Genomic DNA, 20141 nt, shown 5'->3' on the forward strand with positions numbered 1-20141 from the left:
TTGAGTTGCTGTAGTCTAGATTAAGTTTTGTTCTGAGCTTCTGTATCTGTTCTTATGTTTTGGCTGTTCAAAGCATTGGAAATAGTCCTTTCCCATCAAAAACTATAGCATTTAAACATTTTAAAAACTGGTAATATCTTTTATGTACAGGCTTGGAATATCACAGAATCACAGAATCACAGAATTTCTAGGTTGGAAGAGACCTCAAGATCATCGAGTCCAACCTCTGACCTAACGCTAGCAGTCCCCACTAAACCATATCCCTAAGCTCTACATCTAAACGTCTTCTGAAGGCTTCCAGGGATGGTGACTCCACCACTTCCCTGGGCAGCCTGTTCCAATGTCTAACAACCCTTTCGGTAAAGAAGTTCTTCCTAACATCCAGCCTAAAACTCCCCTGGTGCAACTTAAGCCCATTCCCCCTCGTCCTGTCACCAGGCACATGGGAGAATAGACCAACCCCCACCTTGCTACAGCCTCCTTTAAGGTTTTAATGAATATAAACGCTATACAAAAACTATGTTCATCTATGTTCATGTAAAGAGCAATAAAGTCACCCCTGAGCCTCCTCTTCTCCAGGCTGAACAAGCCCAGCTCCCTCAGCCACTCCTCGTAGGACTTGTTCTCCAGGCCCCTCACCAGCTTCGTCGCCCTTCTCTGCACCCGCTCAAGCACCTCAATGTCCTTCTTGTAGCGAGGGGCCCAAAACTGAACACAGTACTCGAGGTGCGGCCTCACCAGAGCCGAGTACAGGGGGACGATCACTTCCCTAGCCCTGCTGGTCACACTGTTTCTTATGCAAGCCAGGTTGCCGTTGGCCTTCTTGGCCACCTGAGCACACTGCTGGCTCATATTCAGCCGACTATCAACCATCAGTCCCAGGTCCTTCTCTGCCAGGCAGCTCTCCAACCACTCATCTCCCAGCCTGTAGCTCTGCTTGGGGTTATTGCGCCCCAGGTGCAGGACCCGGCACTTGGCTTTGTTGAACTTCATGCAGTTGACCTCAGCCCATCGGTGCAGCCTATCCAGATCCTCCTGCAGAGCCTTCCTACCCTCAAGCAGATCAACACGCGCGCATAGCTTGGTGTCATCTGCAAACTTACTGAGGGTGCACTCAATGCCTTCGTCCAGATCATCGATGAAGATATTAAAGAGGACCGGCCCCAGCACCGAGCCCTGGGGGACACCACTAGTGACTGGCCTCCAACTGGACTTGACTCCATTTACCACGACTCTTTGGGCCCGGCTATCCAGCCAGTTTCTAACCCAACGAAGCGTGCGCCAGTCCAAGCTAAGAGCAGCCATTTTCTTGAGGAGAATGCTGTGGGAGACAGTGTCAAAAGCCTTGCTGAAGTCAAGGTAGACCACATCCACAGCCTTTCCCTCACCCACCCAGCACGTCACTTTGTCATAGAAGGAGATCAGGTTCATCAAGCAGGACCTGCCTTTCATAAACCCATGCTGACTGGGCCTGATCGCCTGCTTGCCCTGCAAGTGCTGCGTGATGACTCTCAAGAGGATCTGCTCCATGAGCTTCCCTGGTACTGAGGTCAAACTGACAGGCCTGTAGTTTCCCGGGTCTGCCCTCCGGCCCTTCTTGTAGATGGGCGTCACGTTTGCTAGCCGCCAGTCTACTGGGACATCCCCCTATAGCCAGGACTGCTGATAAATGATGGACAGTGGCTTGGCCAGCTCCTCTGCCAGTTCTCTCAGTACCCTTGGGTGGATCCCATCTGGCCCCATCGACTTGCACACATCCAAGTGCCGTAGCAGGTCGCCAACCATTTCTTCGTGGATAGTGAGGGCCACATCCTGCTCCCCATCCCCTTCCACCAGCTCAGGGTACTGGGTATCCAGAGAACAACCGGTATTGCCGCTAAAGTCTGAGGCAAAGAAGGCATTAAGCACCTCCGCCTTTTCCTCATCTCTTGTAACTAAGTTTCCCCCCGCATCCAGTAAAGGATGGAGATTCTCCTTAGTCCTCCTTTTTGTGTTGATGTATTTATAAAAATGTTTTTTGTTATCTTTAATGGCAGTAGCCAGATTGAGCTCCAGACGAGCTTTGGCCTTCCTAATTTTGTCCCTGCACAGCCTCGCAACATCCTTATAGTCCTCCCTAGTGGCCTGCCCACTTTTCCAAAGATTATAAACTCTCTTTTTTCTCCTAAGCTCAAGCCACAATTCTCTGTTGAGCCAGGCTGGTCTTCTTCCCCGCCAGCTTGTCTTTGGGCACGTGGGGACAGACTGTTCCTGCGCCATTAAGATTTCCTCTCCAACAACAGAACTAATTTATTCTAGGCAGTTAGACTGCAAAGATCATTTAAAGATCTACTACTACATGTGGTTTCTTTTTAGTCTGTTTCTTGGCTAATTCTTGGCCTCATGATATCCGGTGTTTCTGTGTCTTGCAAATAGGTGTGGCCAATCAATTTTTCAAGTGAACCTACAGCAGTCTGTCATAACTAAAAAAAGCTCTCCCTTGCACCTATGCTAGCTCCTCTTTTGGAGATCTGCACTATCTTTTTTTTTTTTTTTTTTTTTTTTTTTTTTTTTTGCCATGGGCTAAAGAGATTGTTAGGTGTTGCACTAAATATGGACCATGCTGTTTCTACTGCTGTCAGATGTGGACTTTCGATTACTCCTATAATGTTCTTAGGCCCCTCTTCAGGGAATCTCCACATCTGTACAGGGCTTTAGTGGTGTCACTTTAAGCTCCAGATACAATCTGTAAAATCAAGCCAAGAAGGATTAATTCATCTCTGACTAGATGACTATAATTGAGGTTCTCTGCAGCATTATATGAAGTTAGCTTATTCCCATTCACAGGCAACATTTTAGTGACACTAAGGTTTGTTTAAAAGTTTGATATCTAAGACTAAGGTCTTCATCCTAGACTTTTTGGCAGCAGACAGAGAAAAATGTCCTCTCAAGTTGAGATTCATCTAATTTTAATACAGAATATGTTCATGTGACACTAATTCTAGAATGGGCTTTTCACTGCTAATTGGAATACTCTCCCAGATCAGATGACAGAATATAACAGTTTTGATGGCTTAGGAAGTAAATCTGTAGTGATCTTACAGCCAGAGGGATTGTTCTGAGCATCAGTCAAACCTGCTGAGTACTAGCCAGAGAATACCTGCATCCCAACAAGATGCTTTAGGTGAGCTGGAACAGATGATAGAAAAAAAAAACTGAAACTAAAAGCTGAACAATTCATTCCAATGCTCTGTACCATTGCTGTTGCAAACATTCATACTTCTAAGATGGCTTCTTTATCTTCCAACCAGTGTCTCTGGTTCTCATATCTTATGCTATATGAAAATGATTTCTATGACCAGAAATCCTCTTTCTTATAATGAAAAAGTCATTTCCACAATAATATCCTTTACAATAAAGAGAAGACATGATGCAGAAGCAAACATTTGTATAAGCCTTTGGTGAGAGAGCTGCTCTCTGTGCAAGTAAAGCCATTCTTCAAGTTGAGAAGTAGGACCAGGCATATCTAAAGAAAATCTGACCACGTCATTATCTGAACAGTGAAATGAGGATTGCTTTGGGGACCTGTTCAAGAAATATACTTTGAGTGACTGAAAGTGATTTATAGTGACTCTGTTATGTACAAAGCCTTTCTGTCGTCAGGTCTGATGTTTGTACACAACCAAAGTGAAATTGTAGTAACAGACTTAGAAAGAGAAGGTAAAATATGTATGAAGGTAGTGTTTACATTTGGACCTGTCTACTAGTAGATGTAAAGTCCTGAAAAGCTGAAGTTTGCAATTGTTTCAGGAAATGGACAATCCCAGGACTAAAAACCTGCTGAAGGATTTTTCACTGAGAAAGTTTACCTACAGAACATAAGCCACTACAAATATCAGAAAGGTAGATGGGAAAGCAGAACAAGCTAGAAGAATAAAAATAGCAGAGGAAAAAATGTCAGAAACTAACAACAAAAAAAATAACACTAAACATTAGAAAGAAAAGTAAAATTTGAATAAAATTCATTGTTGTACATGAAAACTCTGTACTATTTGTATCTGTGTTCCAACAGGGGCATAGATTGGATTGTATTTTCTGAAAATAAAATAAAAATTAAAAAAAAAGTGTTGGTTTTTTTTTGGTTCAAATCTAGTTCTTTCCATCTAGCAATGGCAGTGTTAGAGAAAACTGCTGAAAGCTGTACATGTATGTATGCCATCATAATCAGGTCAGTTGCTTTTTGTCAGACAAGGCACAGCTGTTGTGATAACACATAATGGTTGTGAGATAAAGTGTGTGTGTGTATGTGTGTGTATCATCAAGGTCTCTCAAACACATGTACAATGAGTTCAGCGCTTACACACTTGCACATAACTAAGATTCTAAGAGAGCAAATTCCCATTTGCCATTCAGATAACCTCTCCAGGGAGGTGTGTTGTCTTCCTGGAGTGTGTGTCAGACATTAGGAAGGCTCTGTCGCAACTCATTAAACCAGAGGGCTACTATCCTCTTACCGTCATTGTCCTGGTTTCAGTTAGGATAGAGTTAATTTTCCTCCTAGTAGCTGGTAGGGTGCTACATTTTGGATTAGGATAAGAAGAGTGTTGATAACACCCTGATGTTTTAATTGTTGCAGAGCAGTGCTTACACCAAGCCAAGGACCTCTCAGCTTCTACACCCTGATGTTTTAATTGTTGCAGAGCAGTGCTTACACCAAGCCAAGGACGTCTCGGCTTCTCGCTGTCCTGCCAGTGGGCAGGCTGGGGGTGCAGCAAGAGCTGGGAGGGGACAGACCCAGGACAGCTGACCCAAACTGCCAAAGGGGTATTGCATACCATTTGGGGTCATGATAAACAATATATAGGGGTGGCTAGCTGGTGTGGGATGGCTGGCTGCTCAGGGATAGGCTGGGCATCAGTCATTGGGTGGTGAGCAATTGCATTGTGCATCACTTGTTTCATACACATTATTATTATTAGTAGTACTATTATTATTGTTGTTGTTGTTGTTATTTTCCTGTTTTAATAAACTGTCTTTATCTCAACTCACAGGCTTCACTTTCCCATTTCTCTCCCTCATCCCAGAGAGGGAGTGGGGAGGGTAAGAGAATGGCTGTGTGGTGTTTAACTGCCAGCCAGGTTAAACCACAACAGTCATTCAGGCTGGGTCCCGGGAAGCTGCAACAAGGAAAATGAGTAATATTAAAAAAGACTTTGCATCCCTGGGAAGGATGTTGAAGGGATCGGGGGTGCAGGTAGTGTTCTCCTCTATCCTCCCGATGGGTGGCCGGGACCCTGAAAGAAGGAAGAGAATGAGACAGGTAAATGGCTGAGAGGGTGGTGTCTAGACCAAGGCTTGGGTATTTTGATCTTGGGCAGGCCTTTGAGAAGCAGGGTATGTGGGCTGCTGACAGACTCCGACTCAGCAGGTGGGGCACAAGTGTATTGGGGAGCAAGCTCTCTGGACTGATTAGCAGGGCTCTAAACTAGGTTCAGTGGGGGAAGAGAGGGGAGTTAGATGTGACTGAAGAGGGCTGGGGGATGTTGTCTCTGCTGTCACTGTTGAAGACAGCAGGGAAAAACCTCTGAGTTGTCCCATAGGATCATCTGAGTGTTCCTCAAAGAAGGCAATGCTCCTGATAGCCCTTCGGGAATTTTCTTGCATCCTTCTAGAGGTAACTGTGCCTGCTGCTTCCCTAAAGTGCCTGTATACCAATGTGTGAAGCATGTGAAATAAACAGCATGAGCTGGAGATCTGTGTATGGTCACGGGGCCATGATCTCATTGCGGTCATGGAGACATGGTGGGGCAGCTCACATAACTGGAATGCTGTCATGGAGGGCTATGTCCTCTTTAGGAAATGCAGGCTTGGGAAATGAAGGGGGGGAGTTGCCGTCCATGTGAGAGAGCTCTTAAAGTGTACCCAGCTCCACCTGGGGGAGGAAGAAGAATGAGTGGAGAGCTTATGGGTGAGACTTAAGGGGCAGGCTGGTATGGGTGACACTGTTGTGGGGTTGTACTACAGGTCACCAGATCACATGGAGGAGGTGGATGAGGCCTTCTACAAGCAGCTGGAAGTTGCCTCAGGATCCTGGATGCTGGTTCTCATGAGGGATTTTAATCATCCAGACATCTGTTGGGTAAGCAACTCGGCCAGGCACACAGAGTCCAAATGGTTCCTACAATGACTGAAGATAGTTTTCTGACGCAAGTGGTAGAGGAGCTGACGAGGTGGGGGGTGCTTCTGGACCTTGTCCTTACCAACAGGGATGGTCTTGTTAGGGATGTGAAAGTTGGGATGAGCTTGGGATGCAGCGACCATGAGATGGTGGAGTTCAAGATGGAATTTGGTAGAAGTAAGGCAAGAAGGATTGCTACCCCCCCAACTTCGATCTCTTCTGGGATCTACTTGGGGGTATCTCATGGGCTAATTTGCTGGAAAGCAAAGGTGCTTCTGAGAGCTGGGCAACATTTAAATAGCACTTCTTCCAAGCTCAGGATCAGTGAATCCCTAAGAGGAGGAAATCGGGGAAGGGGGCAGGAGACCTGCATGGATGAACAAAGAGCTCATCGACAAGATCAAAAGGGAGAAGGTCTATAAAATGTGGAAAAAGGGCTTGTGTCCTTGGGAGGAGTATAGGAGTGTTGTCAGGGCCTGCAGGGATGTGACAAGAAAGGCTAAAGCCCTCTGGGAGATGAACCTTGCAAAGTAGTTAAAGAATAATAAGAAAGGTTTATTTAAGGATGCAAACAGTAAAAGGAAGACTAGGGATAATGCGGGTCCCCTGATGAATAAGGGGGGTGTCCTGGTAACAGGGAACTCTGAGAAGGCGGAGATACTGAATATCTTCTTTGCTTCAGTCTTTGCTTCAAACACTCCCCCCCCAGGACTCCTGGACTCTGGAGTGAGGAGAAAGAGTCTGGGAAATGGAGAGCTCTCCTCTGGTTGAGGAGGGAATGGTTTCGGAGTGTCTGAGTGGGATTAATGCACACAAATCCATGGGCCCTGATGGGATGTATTCATGTGTGCTGAGGGAGCTGCAAGAGGTGATCGCCAAACCACTCTCTTATCATCTTTGACAGGTCGTGGAGAACAGGAGAGGTGCCTGAAGACTGGAGATAACCAATGTCACTCTGGTCTTCAAAAGGGGCAAGAAGGAGGATCTGGAAAACTACAGGCCAGTCAGTCTCACCTCTGTTGCTGGAAAAGTGTTGGAACAGCTTGTTCTGGAAGCCATCTCCAAGCAATTGGAAGAGAAGAATGTTATGAGTAGTCAGCATGGATTCACCAAGGGGAAGTCCTGCTCAACCAACCTCGTTGCCTTCTATGATGGCATCACCAGCTGGGTAGATTAGGGGAAAGCAGTGTATGTCATCTACCGTGACTTTAGCAAGGCTTTTGATACTGTCTCCCATGACATCCTGATAGCAAAGCTTATAAAGTGTGGGATAGAGGAGTAGACAGTAAGGTGGGTTGAGAACTGGCTGACTGGCCAAGCCCAGAGGGTGGTGATCGGTGGCACAGAGTCCAGCTGGAGACCTGTGACAAGCGGTGTTCCCCAAGGGTCGGTGCTGGGTCTGGTCTTGTTCAACATCTTCATCGACGACCTTGATGAGGGAATCCTAAGCAAGTATGACGACGATACAAAGTTGGGAGGAGTGGCCAACATGCCAGAAGGCCATGTTGCCGTTCAACAAGACCTGGATAGGCTGGAGAGCTGGGCAGGAAGAAATCAAATGAAGTTTAACAAAATCAAGTGGAGAGTCCTGCACCTGGGAAGGAACAACCGCATGCATCAGATACAGGCTGGGGGATGACCTGCTGGAGAGGAGCTCTGTGGAGGAGGACCTGGGGATCCTGGTGGACAACACGTTGGTCATGAGCTAGCAGTGTACCCTGGTGTCCATGAAGGCCAATGGGATCCTGGCGTGTATTAAAAGGAGTGTGGCCAGCAGGTCAAGGGAGGTGATCCTCCCCCTCTACTCTGCCCTGGTCAGGCCTCCCCTGGAGTACTGTGTCCAGTTCTGGGCTCCCTGGTACAAAAAAGACAAGGATCTCCTGGAAAGAGTCCAGTGTGGGAATATAAATGTTGTTTTTGCAGAGTTATATTGTTTAGAAGGAGGGAACGTGGTACTGAAATATGCTTACAGTGATAAGAAAGCTTAGCAGGCGACCTTGTAAAATGCAGACAACCAGACTCCTTAGGACAATTAGGTGAAAATCACGGTGTCAAGTCAAGTCAGATAAGTGAAGAAACGTTACCACTTCAAGCAGTAAAAATGTCAAAAGAAAATTGAAATTTAACAGGCCGGCAACTGAAGGCCATGCATTGTTTGTGAAGCATCAGATAGATTGTGAACCTGGATTACCCACTCAGTGGGGAAACAGGGGAGGGTCCTGTCATCAAAAGGTATATAAACTGTGTTTTGGAACTAGTAGATGTGCTCTCTTCTGCTTGTGGGGCACCCACCATTGCAATCGCGAATAAATTACTACTTCACTGAGATCCTCACCTGAGCCTAAGTTATTGGCTACAGAGTGTTTCTCACAATTTGGGGGCTCGTCTGGGATCCAGTCACCTACTGGGGAGCTCCACCACCGCAGCAGCAGGAAGGCATGCCCCGCTGATTTCAGCGGTCCTGTGCATCGACGGTGGTGGTTCTGCAGAAAGCTGACAGAGGGCCTGAGACTGGTTAAAGAGGCAGGATCCGTGAAGTAGTGGGGAAAGGAAGAAGGTAGGCACTCCAGGTTTTTAAGAATCGATCTGGTAACTCTGTGCACAGACCAAGGTAAGAAATATTAAGTATTGCCTTGGGGGTCGGGTGAGACTCTGTGGAGAGTCTCAGGAAGTCTGGTGTATGGTAAGCCCTCGCACGGGGAAGTGCTAGCACTACACCAGAGAAATTTGGTGTACGGTAATCCTTGCACAGGGAAGTGCTTGGAAGTACACCAAGGAATCTGGTAAACTCGTAGGTGTGCGGTAACCTTTGCATGGGGAAGTGCTTGGCAGTACACCCCCATTTTCCAGAATCGGAACGTTAGTGTGTGGTACACTGCAGAAGGGAAGTTTCTGTAGCAGCATACTGATGAGGGCTAGGAAAAATGGGAAATATGAGTTCCAGGGGACAGGGAGATATCCCTGGGGGAGTGCCTACCAATAGTTCTTCCTGAAGAATGATAAGAAATTGGAAACATAATCCCAAAATTAGAGGGATTGTAAAAGAAAAATAATTTAAAAAAAAAAAAAAAAGTTAAATATTGTGTATCAGTCTGGACAAAAGAACCAATTAAGGAAACAGCAGTATTTTGGCCAAAATATGGGTCTGATGAAAATTCAGGCTTTAAATTTATCTGTAAAAAATAAGATTCCTTTTACGGAGAAGGAGCTCCCTATAATCCTAATATTGTACCCGTGGCAGCAGCAGTCACTCCAGGAAGGGAGACAGGGACTGTAATTAACACTGTCCCTAAAGAAGGATCATACTCTAGGCTCTGGCAAGAATTAGAACAAGGTAGAAGATATATTGAGAATTTTGCCTTCCCTGATACTAACAGTACTAACACTAACTGTGTATCCTCTTAGGTGAACTACCCCCTCTCCCCCCTCCTTACCAGCAGAGAGGTTAGGACTTTTAAGAAGGAGAGGAAGTCTTTATTCAAGGACCCCAACAGCCTACCTGAACAATTAGACCAGTTTCTACAACCTGACATACTCTTGGGGGAGGGAATTATGTCTATAAGTATGTTGTTTACAGGGAAAGAAATGGGAATGATCAGGAGGAGAGCTGCTATACAAGAATGGGAAAGAGCTCATCCTCCAGGACCAGGGGTAATACCAGCAGGGCAGAAATACCCACTTGCCAATCCTGGCTGGAATAATAATAGTGTGCAACACAGAAATCATATGAGAGACTTGGGGTCAGAATGAGAAAGTACTCGGGGATGAGTCCCAAGGACCTGGTATCCCAAGGGCTCTTGAAAGTTCATTGTGCGATTAAAGCCTGGCAAGATACGCAGAAAATGCTGCTGAAGGTGGGGGGATGTAGTGAACAGTCACTGGGGGACCCTCCTGCGGGAGGCCCTGGAGGTGTGTGTCTGGAGGAGAAGGAAAAAAAAAAACAAAAACAACAAAACAAAACAAAACAAAACAAAACAAAAACAGAGTGAAGAGAGTGAAACTAATGGTATTGACAGTGCAGTGGATAGTGAGGCAGAGGGTTGGAGAAAGAGGAAGAAAATCTTCAGGGGGAGTCAGGGCCAGGATGGAAAGGAGAGGAAGAGAGATGAAGGAATGGCAGGTAAAGAAGGCTGCCTGTGTTGTGGCCTGAATCCTAGCAGGGACAGGCTTTGATAAGATGTTTTAAGTGTGACTAGGCTGGCCACTTCAAATAGGAATATCTGGAGTGGAAGAAAGAGGAAAGAAGGAAAATGGGATGAAATATGGTATACCGATATGTTGTTTCAGTATCTTGGAGAGAAAAGGTATGGAATTAAGTTGGACCCTGACTGAGCCTTTGGTGTTGGTATTGGAAAAGTACAGGCTGGAGAAAGATGAAGGAAGTGTTAAAAGGGTTGCTGAAGGTGTTAAAGGTGTGGTATGTAGCTGTTTGACAGAGCTGTTTGAAGTTGCATGAGCAGGGAAAGGGGATGTAGGCATTGTCTAAATAACAGTCTGGAAGTTTTGGTGTATTTGCTGTGGTGTTTGGTCAGTTTCCCAAGTATCGGGAAAGGGAGGGACGGGGGGACAGCCTGCTCCACCGGGAGCCACAGGCTGCAGGGGGGCTTCGGCTCCAGCACCTGGAGCGCCTCCTCCCTCTCCTTCTGTGCTGACCTTGATGTCTGCGGGGAGGTTTTTCGCTCCTTGCTCTCCCAACTGCTGTTGAGCAGCAGGTTTTTGTTTGTTTGTTTGTTTTCGTGGATGTGCTCTCACAGAGGCATGGACTGTGTTGCTCATGGCGTGGCTCTGGGCAGCAGTGGGCCCCTTTGGGGCCAGATGAAATTGTCCCTTATCTGCCACGGGGAGGCTTCTGGGTTTTTCTCATGGGGGCTGCCACTGCAGTTTCCCACCCCCACACCCCCCAAACCTTGCCATCAAACCCAATACACTGGGGCAGCTAGGTCATTACTGGCTTGTAAAGTATCAGGGATTAAATTAACTAATGAAACCCTAAATGTGATGGGGGTAGAAGGGGCTGGGATAACAGTGCCGCTTTTGGGGGATACCAAGCTGAGACTAGGGGATAAAATGATCACTGGGCAATTATTGTATGTACCCAAGGCAGGGACTAACTTGTTGGGAAGGGATTTGATGATTAAATTGGGCATTCAAATAGGAAATTGTTAGACTGGAATAACAGCGTTATTAATGGAGTGCTCTCTGGCCCTGAGAGCAAATGTATATTCACCTCTGACTGGAAAGACCCTGAAATGGGGGCGGAAGCAACAATATAGGTGGACAATTTTACCTCAGGGGTTTACAGGGCCACCTATCTATTTGGGTAAGTTCTAAAAAAAGATTTTGGAGCAATTACAACCTCCCAAGGAGGTATTAATGTTAACAAATATGTGGATCATTTTCTATTGTCAGGACAGGAGAAAAGAGTTGTGAAGAAAGCTACTAACAAGCTGTTCAACTTTCTGGGAAAGCAGGGCTTGGGAGTACTGAAAAATAAATTACAATATGGAGAAAGAGAAGTCAGGTATTTAAGGCATCTAATGTCTGAAGGAAAACAAAGAATAAATGCAGAGAGGATTCAGGGAATTGTTGAAAATTAAGAAAGAACTAAAAAGTTTTAAAAGAAAGATTTTTTTTAAGGAATCAAGAGCAATGAAGTCTGAAGGAAAATGGATACTCCCTGATGGGAGAGAAATGCTGAATAAAGTGATAATGAGGCAAATATTAACTGTTTTAAATCAAAAGAGTCATTGGGAGGTGCAAGCAATGTGTGATGTTGTTCTAAGAAAGTATGTCTGTGTAGGAATATACACTTTAGCGAAGCACATATGCAGAGGATGTACCATATGTCAAAAGGTAAATAAAAGGTCTTCTGTAACCCATCTAGAGGAGGATGGGAGTCAGGGATTTGACCTTTCCAAAGTATACAGGTAGACTTTACTGAGTTACTTGTTTGTCCGAATTGACCATGTGACTGGATGGGTGTAAAGCTTTACTGCAAGGGTTAAAGCAGGCCTTAGAGATTGAGTGGGATTTTCACAGCCCCTGGCACCCCTCCTCTTCTGGGAAGGTGGAGCGAATGAATCAGACATTAAAGAAGCAATTAACTAAACTAGTGTTAGAAACCCAACTTCCTTGGGTAAAATGCTTACTCCTACAGGTTTAAACAGCACCAAGAAAGGATATAGGAATTTCACCATATGAGATGCTGTTCAGATTGCCCTATCTGGGCAGAAGGGATTCTGCCCACCATTGCAATCGCGAATAAATTACTACTTCACTGAGATCCTCGCCTGAGCCTAAGTTATTGGGTACGGAGTGTTTCTCACACCAGCAGAGAGTCACAAAGATGATCCGGGTCTTGAAGCATCTTCCTTATGAGGAAAGACTGAGAGACCTGGGTCTGTTCAGCCTGAAGAAGACTGAGGGGGATCTTACCAATGTCTGTAAATACATGCAGTGTGGGAATCAAAGGGATATGGCCAACCTGTTTTCAGTGGTTTGTGGGGACAGGACAAGGACCAGTGGCCACAAAACGGAGCATGGGAAGTTCTGCACCGATATGAGAAAGACCTTCTTCACAGTGGGGTGACGGAGCACTGGAACAGGCTGCCCATGGAGGTTGTGGAGCTTTTCTCTGGAGATATTCAAGACCCATCTGGACGCCTACCTGTGCAACCTGCTCTAGGGAACCTGCTTTGGTAGGGGGTTGGACCTGATGATCTCTGCAGGTCCCTTTCAACCCCTACAATTCTGTGATTCTGTGATTCTCACAAGTGTACTAGAAGTAGATACACGTATACCTGCTCACCCATGAACACAGAGTGTGGGAGGCAATCAACAGAGTGCGCATCAAAGGAGATGTAGACATGTGAGCTGGACATGTCCAGACCTGCCCATGGGGAGAAAGACCCAAGGGCTCCTGGTGTCTCATCTTACAGGCTTCCAAATGCAGCAGGTTTGTGTCCTGCCTCCTCTCCACTGACTACAAAAGTATGCTGGGTAGCAGGTTTAGATATGGCTGTGGGATGTCTGTAAGGCAGATCCAACTGATTTTGCCTCATTCCTTCCACACATTCATGCTTTCATGACTCTTGCACATGCAGAAGTGTGCCTCTCCCTCTCATCCACATGTACTACAGACACAATCCTACAGGCACAGATTGTGGGTTGCACAAACACGGATGAGGGCCTCATACATGGAGCTGTACACAAACACACTGGTGCACACTGCAGCAAGTCTGGTACACAACACACACACAAACGGGACTCACCCATGCAGTGACATACGGCATGCTTACACACACACAGGCATACAGATGTGGTTGGGTCTCATATGATTATTTCGTAAACACACACACGGGTCAGTCTTATGTATAAGTGATTTTTGCACATTCCGGGTGAACCACATACACAAACACACAAAGCTCAGCCTAAGAGTTACATAAACGCCAGTCAGTAACAGTCAGCAACAGTCTCTCGCACACAGGTGTGACAGCAAAAGTGTACGTCTTCATGCAAGGCTAAGTTTTGCACACATAGCTGTGGGATTCTCATACATGAAAGTGTGTCCCGTAAACACAACACACAACAACAGTACAATCACTCAGGTATGCATATCTTGTGTCTCAGGTACACCCCCCCACACAAGGAGATCTCATGTATGATACAGGCATCTCACACAAGCCCATCTCTCCCCTCCCCCCCCCCCCCAAGCACGTGGGCAGGCAGCACACCCTTCAATAGGTTGCACATACCTGTTTGCATAGTCTTCATATACACATCCCTGTCAGTGTCCATACTTTAGAGGCATGTGTACATTATGTATGTGTGTCACATGTAATGCAATGAGTCAGGCATGCATTTCTGCACAGAGCCACACACACAGGTTCATACACACCTGGGTGCACAAAGACATGTGTGTCTTACACAAGAGAGGCACAGATGTGCTGCAGAGTGAGCCTGGCATACCCACCCAGAGCAGGCTGTGCACATGGAATGGGTGATCATAACCAAAATACAGACACATGGTGGTGTTTCACATACAGACACATAATACAGGAGCGTCACACATATGGGAGTGTCACCCATATGGTGTACCTCACTTCATGTACATATAGAAGTGTCCCACACATGGGATTCATGCACAATGGGCATCAGAAGCACACACAAAGTGAGTTGTGCACTCAGCTGAGTTGCACAGACACACCAACACTTGGGAATGTATGTCACACACACTTGTACATTTCATATATCCTTGGGTGTCACATGGCATCCCTGGCAAGATGGATGTCACACATGGATGGTGTCCCGCACATGGCCTCTCTCCCAGGTGTCACATACATCTCTCAGACAGTGTCTGTCATATATGGATATCACATTTCTAATGCATGCAGTATCTTGCACACACACACAGGTTCTCTCCTACAGAGACAGGGTCACACACAGTGTCTCTTACAGACACGCGCTCGGCGTCACAGTGTCCCAGACACCCACGCGGTGTTTCTGACTGACACACACACACGGCATCTGTCACGCGGTCTCTCACCCACGGTGTCCCGCTGGCACGCGCATCACGCGGAGTGGGTTGCGCTCCCTGGGGCCCTCTCCTCCTTCTCCTCCCCCGTCCCCTTTCCCCTCCTCCGCTTCTTCCCTCCCCCTTCTCTCCACCTCATCCCGCTCTCCTCTCCCTTCCCCCTCTTTTAGCCTCCTCCTCCCCCTTTCGCCCCTCTCCTCCCCCCCCCCCCCCCCACGCCTCTCCCCCTCCGCGTCCTGCAAGCCTGTAGCGCCCGGGGGCGTCCAGCGCCGTGGCTGCCCCAACCTCGCCCGCGCTCGGCGGCCGCCGCGCTCTGCGAGCGGAACGGGGCGGGCGAGGGGCGCGGCCAGCGCGGGCCCTCCCTCAGCCCTGCGCGCCGTGGGGCGGGCGGCGGCGTGCCGGGCGGGCGCTGAGTGGCAGCCGGGGCCGGGGCCGGGGCCGGGGCCGCGCGGCGGGCGGCGGGCGGCGGACTACGGGCTGCGGCGGGGCGCGGCCGCCTGCCTGGCAGTATGTCGGGGTCGCGCTGCCAGACGCTGTACCCCTTTTCCGGGGAGCGGCACCGGCAAGGGCTCCGCTTCGCCGCGGGGGAGCTGATCACGGTGCTGCAGGTGCCGGACGGCGGCTGGTGGGAAGGGCAGAAGGAGGACGGGCTGCGCGGCTGGTTCCCGGCCAGCTACGTGCAGCTCCTGGAGGTAGGAGCAGGGCCGCGAGCTGCGCCGAGAGGGCGGTGGCGGGGGGGGGGGGCGCGGGCAGAGGAGGGAGGAGTGCCGGCGGCCGGGCGGGAGCCGTTCGGCGGGCAGGGCCGGGCCGGGCGGGCCGGGGCCTGGAGCGGTCCTGCGGCGGTGCCATCGCCGCTCCGCACTCTGCGCGCCGGGCAGTGGCCGGGGCTGAGCCGCTGGGAGGCAGCGAGGGCGCCCCAAACGCCAGCTCGGCTCACAGGAGAGTGCCAGCAGTGCACGGGAACAGACGCACGGCAGCACACCAGCACTTTCGTCGGAGACCCACCTCGGCATCAGCCCTGTGCCCAGGGAAGGAAAAGTGCCCTGGCCACCCAAGAGCAGAGTGTGCCTTTGGTACCCGCAGTTGTAGCCACAGAGTGGCAGAGTTCAGGCTGAACATTTTGCTGCAGGCTCCTCTGGACACTTCATTCACAATTGCTAAACAGCAGCAGAATTCAGTGGTAGAGGTGATGCAGCTCCTGTCAGTCATGCAGGGTGGACCAAATGCTGAGCAAGTTGTTCTTCCCCCTCCCTCTCCCCCTCCCTCTCCTTTTCATGTCCTTCCACTAAACATATCTTGGGTTTATGGTGTGGAAGATTCAGATGTGTCCCTTCTGTTGCCACAGCTCCGCAGTTGGCTGTCAATACCTTGCTGTCAATATGTGTGTCATTGTCCCAGAGAGCCTCAGAGATCCTCACTCAAAAGTCATGATCTTTCCATCAGGATGCTGAGCAGCTCATTTACCGTCTGTGCTCTTCAGGGCCATGACGTCTAGGGCACCAGCTGTATTCCCACAGAACTGCTTGCTTCTGAGTTTGTTTATTGCTTTATTTCCTTTGGAAACAAGACACAATTTGGGTGTAAAATGCACGTCCACAAAGAGTGCCTTCACAGTCTTGCATTTCTGAAAGTGAATTTTGAAACAACTTGTACCAAAGCAAGAATCTGCTATGAGCCCATCAGCCCTTCCCTTGATGACCATGCCCTGGTTGCCCAGGGAAGTGGTTGAGTCACCATCCCTGGAGGTCTTCAAAAGATGTTTAGATGTAGAGCTGAGTGATATGGTTTAGTGGAGGACTGGTTAGTGTTAGGTCAGAGGTTGAACTCAGTGATCTTGGAGGTCTCTTGCAACCCAGATGATTCTGTGTGTGATTCTGTGTGGTGTCATTTGGAACTTAACCTAGGATGTGAGTATGAGTTCCTGCAATGACAGTGCTGATGTGGTTAGCAGTGCAGGGCTTTGCAAGTCAGCCTCTGTCTTCCAGATTTCTAAGGAGAAATATATAATTTGCAGGATAGCCTGCTTTGCTTATATGCAAGGAAGACACTATCTGTCCAAGGCTTTTCATGCTCACCCTCTGGGAAATCCAGAGTGGCAGGACACATAGCCCTCAGCAGAACCAGGCCCACCGCGGTGCATGTTTTGCCAGCAGAAGGTTCTTTGTAGTAGGACAATATTTTGCCTGCAAATTTGCAATTGCCTTTCAGATTCTCTGGTCCAAATGAATAAAATATCCCTGGTATTTCAATGAAGTTTCTGTTTCTCATTCTTACCTGGAAGGACAGAAAAGGGGATGCAAAATTTCCACCCTCAATGCTAGAAGAGTGAGGCCAGAGACTATTCAGTGCCACTGAAGCATTTGGGATTTTTTTTGCTATAGTTTAAGAGTGTGGGAGTCCTTTTGTTTGTCAGTTTTGCCACCTACAAGATCATTTACTGAGATACGTGAATGTTAGTGGTCTTTTACATTGCCAAATATTTACACATCTAACCAGGAATTTAGACATTGAGGCAAAGTGTATCATGAGATGAGCCAAACTTTGATCAACAAAGGCAGTGGGAAGTCATACACAATGATTGGTTTTATATCACCTCCCTCTTTCAAACTCCTCTCTTACCACTTAATTCTGAGTGCATTATGCTGTGGTCAGAGTGGTGCTTAGAGCCCCCAGTTGTGCCTTTCTGACCCTAGGTTCATGTATGGCTGAAAACTTTGTTACTGCCTGGTTGTCCATGCAGCCCAGACTCCTGTCTCTTGAATAAACCTTCAGAAGGAAGATAAGAAAGACGACAAGTGTTGAGAGGTGTTTACTCTGGCATGTTTTCTTTTCCTCCAGAGGTTGTTCCTAATAAGATCTATGGACCAGTGTTAATATGTAAAGAATTCATAGAATCATAGAATCATTAGGGTTGGAAAAGACCTACAAGATCACATGGTCCAACCTTCCCCCTACCACCAATATCACCAACTAAACCATGGCCCTAAGCACCACATCCAACCTTTCCTTGAACACCCCCAGGGACGGTGACACCACCGCTTCCCTGGGCAACCTGTTCCAATGCCTGACTACTCTTTCTGAGAAGAAATGTCACCTAATTTCCAACATAAACCTCCCCTGGCGCAACTTGAGGCCATTCCCTCTAGTTCTGTTACCAGTTATCTATGAGAAGATAATTACCTTTCAGGTAGAAGATAACTACCTTTCAGGTAGTTGTAGAGAGCAATAAGGTCTCCCCTGAGCCTCCTCTTCTCCAGACTAAACAACCCCAGTTCCCTCAGCTGCTCCTCACAGGACTTGTGTTCAAGGCCCTTCACCAGCTTCGTAGCCTTTCTCTGGACACGTTCCACAGCCCCAATGTCCTTCTTGTACTGAGTGGCAAGAGCTAATTAACTAAATTTATGGGACCACAGGTAGCTAGCACCCATTGCAGTTAAGTGGATGTGTGAGAATGAGAAAGATCTGTTATTGTGTCTCTCTCATGGCTTTGTGCAAGTAGCCTTTCCCTGGTGTTTAGGTGCATGGTTAGCTTGCTCAAGGAACTGATCTAACTGAAATCCTCTGATCCAATATGCCACTCAACCACACAGACACTGGAACTGGCACCAGGGAGGTGAGGAAAACACACAGCTGGATGGAGCCATGAACATGATTCTCCTTTCAGTACCAACCTGCACTCATGTTGTCTTTGAGTGCTCCAGCCTTGCAGCTTTTGGTAAGGTTCAGCACTATGTTGTGAGGTAAATTGTTTAGCTACACACTTCTGTTGAAAGAGGAAGAAACAATCTTCCCTTGGCTCTGCCCTCATTTCCCCATTCCTTGTTGTTCACCCTAGTGGGTACCTCTCTTTGTAGACCCATAACTCATTACCCTTAAGGACAACAGACTGAGTATTCTGCCACAGCACGAACATGGCTCGTGGCATTGTCCAAGGTGTGCCAGGGATGGCAGGGTTTGCCCTGTATGGCACATACTGCTTCTCCTTGCAGCAAAGTCTGTCAGGTGGCTGGCTGCTACCCAAAGGAGATGTTCTTCTTCTGAAGCCTTTGTAACTTTAAGGTTGTCACTGTACACAGATGGGTAGGCTGGATTTTCTTATTCACACTACTTCACATTTACCAACAGGGAAATTTCCCTTAAAGTTTGCTCTTTGTTTTGTTCCTGAGCTGAAAGAGGAAAGCTGAAGGACAGCGCTGAAAGGGGAGTTTCTTCTAGCATTGAGTGGTTAGTTTAGCATCCAGACTGCAGCATGCAGGTTCATTCTGGACAAATGAGGACTAAGGACTGTTCCCAGTGTTAACTCTGACTTGGGAGGAACTGTACTGCACCAGCAGCACCTATGTCTCTTCTTAGGCAGCAGAGCTGTGAAGCTGCCAGTGTTGATCACGAGGAGCATCTGCATGCTTCTGCATTGCTCTGGCCATCTTACCCAGGATTTGAGGATAGGTCATGCACCTCCTCTTTGTATGCTTACTCACACTGAATGGTAGCACTAGACTCTTGCAATGAAAAATGGGTATCTGTGCCTGGTTGTTAACCAGGACTGGTTTTAATGGCAAATGTGGAGTTGGACAGCTCTGAGAAAACCATGAAGGTGGCCTGTGGGAAACAAACTCCAGATGGACATTCCTGAGGAATGCCTTTGACTCATGGGTTCTCCTAATGGCAAAAATGTATTCTCAATTCATTCGTCACAGGAGATCAAGGAAAGGACCAAAACTGTAGTAAATGTGGCACAAGAGAGGCAAAGAGAGGTCAAGAGGTTTGGCAGTCTTTGGTTCCTACTACCATAGTTGCTGCAAGCCCGCAGTGGTGGATTAGAGGGAAGTGATGTCTGGGAGGTCCCTGTTATGGCAATGATAGAAGCAATGAGAGCTGGAGGATGGGTGGAATGTGTGCAGGGGATAATTAGGAAAAAAGATGTCTGTAATCTCTGGAGAGGATACAGATGTAATAGATCAAAAGGGATCCCATGGAAAGCATGTCCTACAAGGAGAAACTGAGGACAGTTAGTTTGGCTAGTTTGGAGAAAAGGAAGCTCAGAGATGATCTTGCTCTCTGCAAGACTCAGAGGAGGGTAGATGGAGGTGCCAGTCTCTGCTCCCTGGTAACCAATAATAGGATATGAAGGAGCAGCACAAAACTGTGCAGACTGGATGTTAGGAAAAAATTCTGTGTTTTGATGGTGATCAAAGACTGGAATCGGCTTCTTAGCAAGGTAGTTGATGCCTCATGCCTGTCGGTGTTCAAGAGGCATTTATATAATGCCCTTAATGATATGTTTCAACTTTTGGTCAGCCCTGAAGTGATCCGGCAGTTGGACTTAATGATGTTTGTAGGTCTCTTCCACAAGAAGAGAACACAGGAAGGTACTAGCTCTGTAATGGGGTTCCAGGTGGACTCCTTTAGGCCTGGTCTGTTGGTAGCAGTCAGGCAAGCTGCCTTGGTCTT

At 47.7% G+C, this 20141-nt stretch overlaps 1 protein-coding gene across 5 annotated transcripts in view; it reads left to right on the forward strand.

The window, feature by feature from the left end:
• The first annotated feature begins 15121 nt into the window (after positions 1–15121).
• Positions 15122–20141, forward strand: part of GAS7 (growth arrest specific 7) — a 108240-nt gene continuing 103220 nt past the window's right edge. For 4 of the 5 annotated variants that reach the window (XM_084298600.1, XM_084298602.1, XM_084298603.1 and 1 more), the window contains exon 1: positions 15122–15382. In XM_084298600.1, coding sequence (XP_084154726.1) covers positions 15200–15382 — 183 coding nt within the window. In that variant the 5' untranslated portion in view covers positions 15122–15199. The remainder of the gene's footprint in view (positions 15383–20141) is intronic. The other variant, XM_084298604.1, reaches the window with a different exon arrangement.

This window comes from Netta rufina (genome assembly GCF_964035555.1).
Source record: "Netta rufina genome assembly, chromosome: 19".
Taxonomy (NCBI): Eukaryota; Metazoa; Chordata; class Aves; order Anseriformes; family Anatidae; genus Netta; species Netta rufina.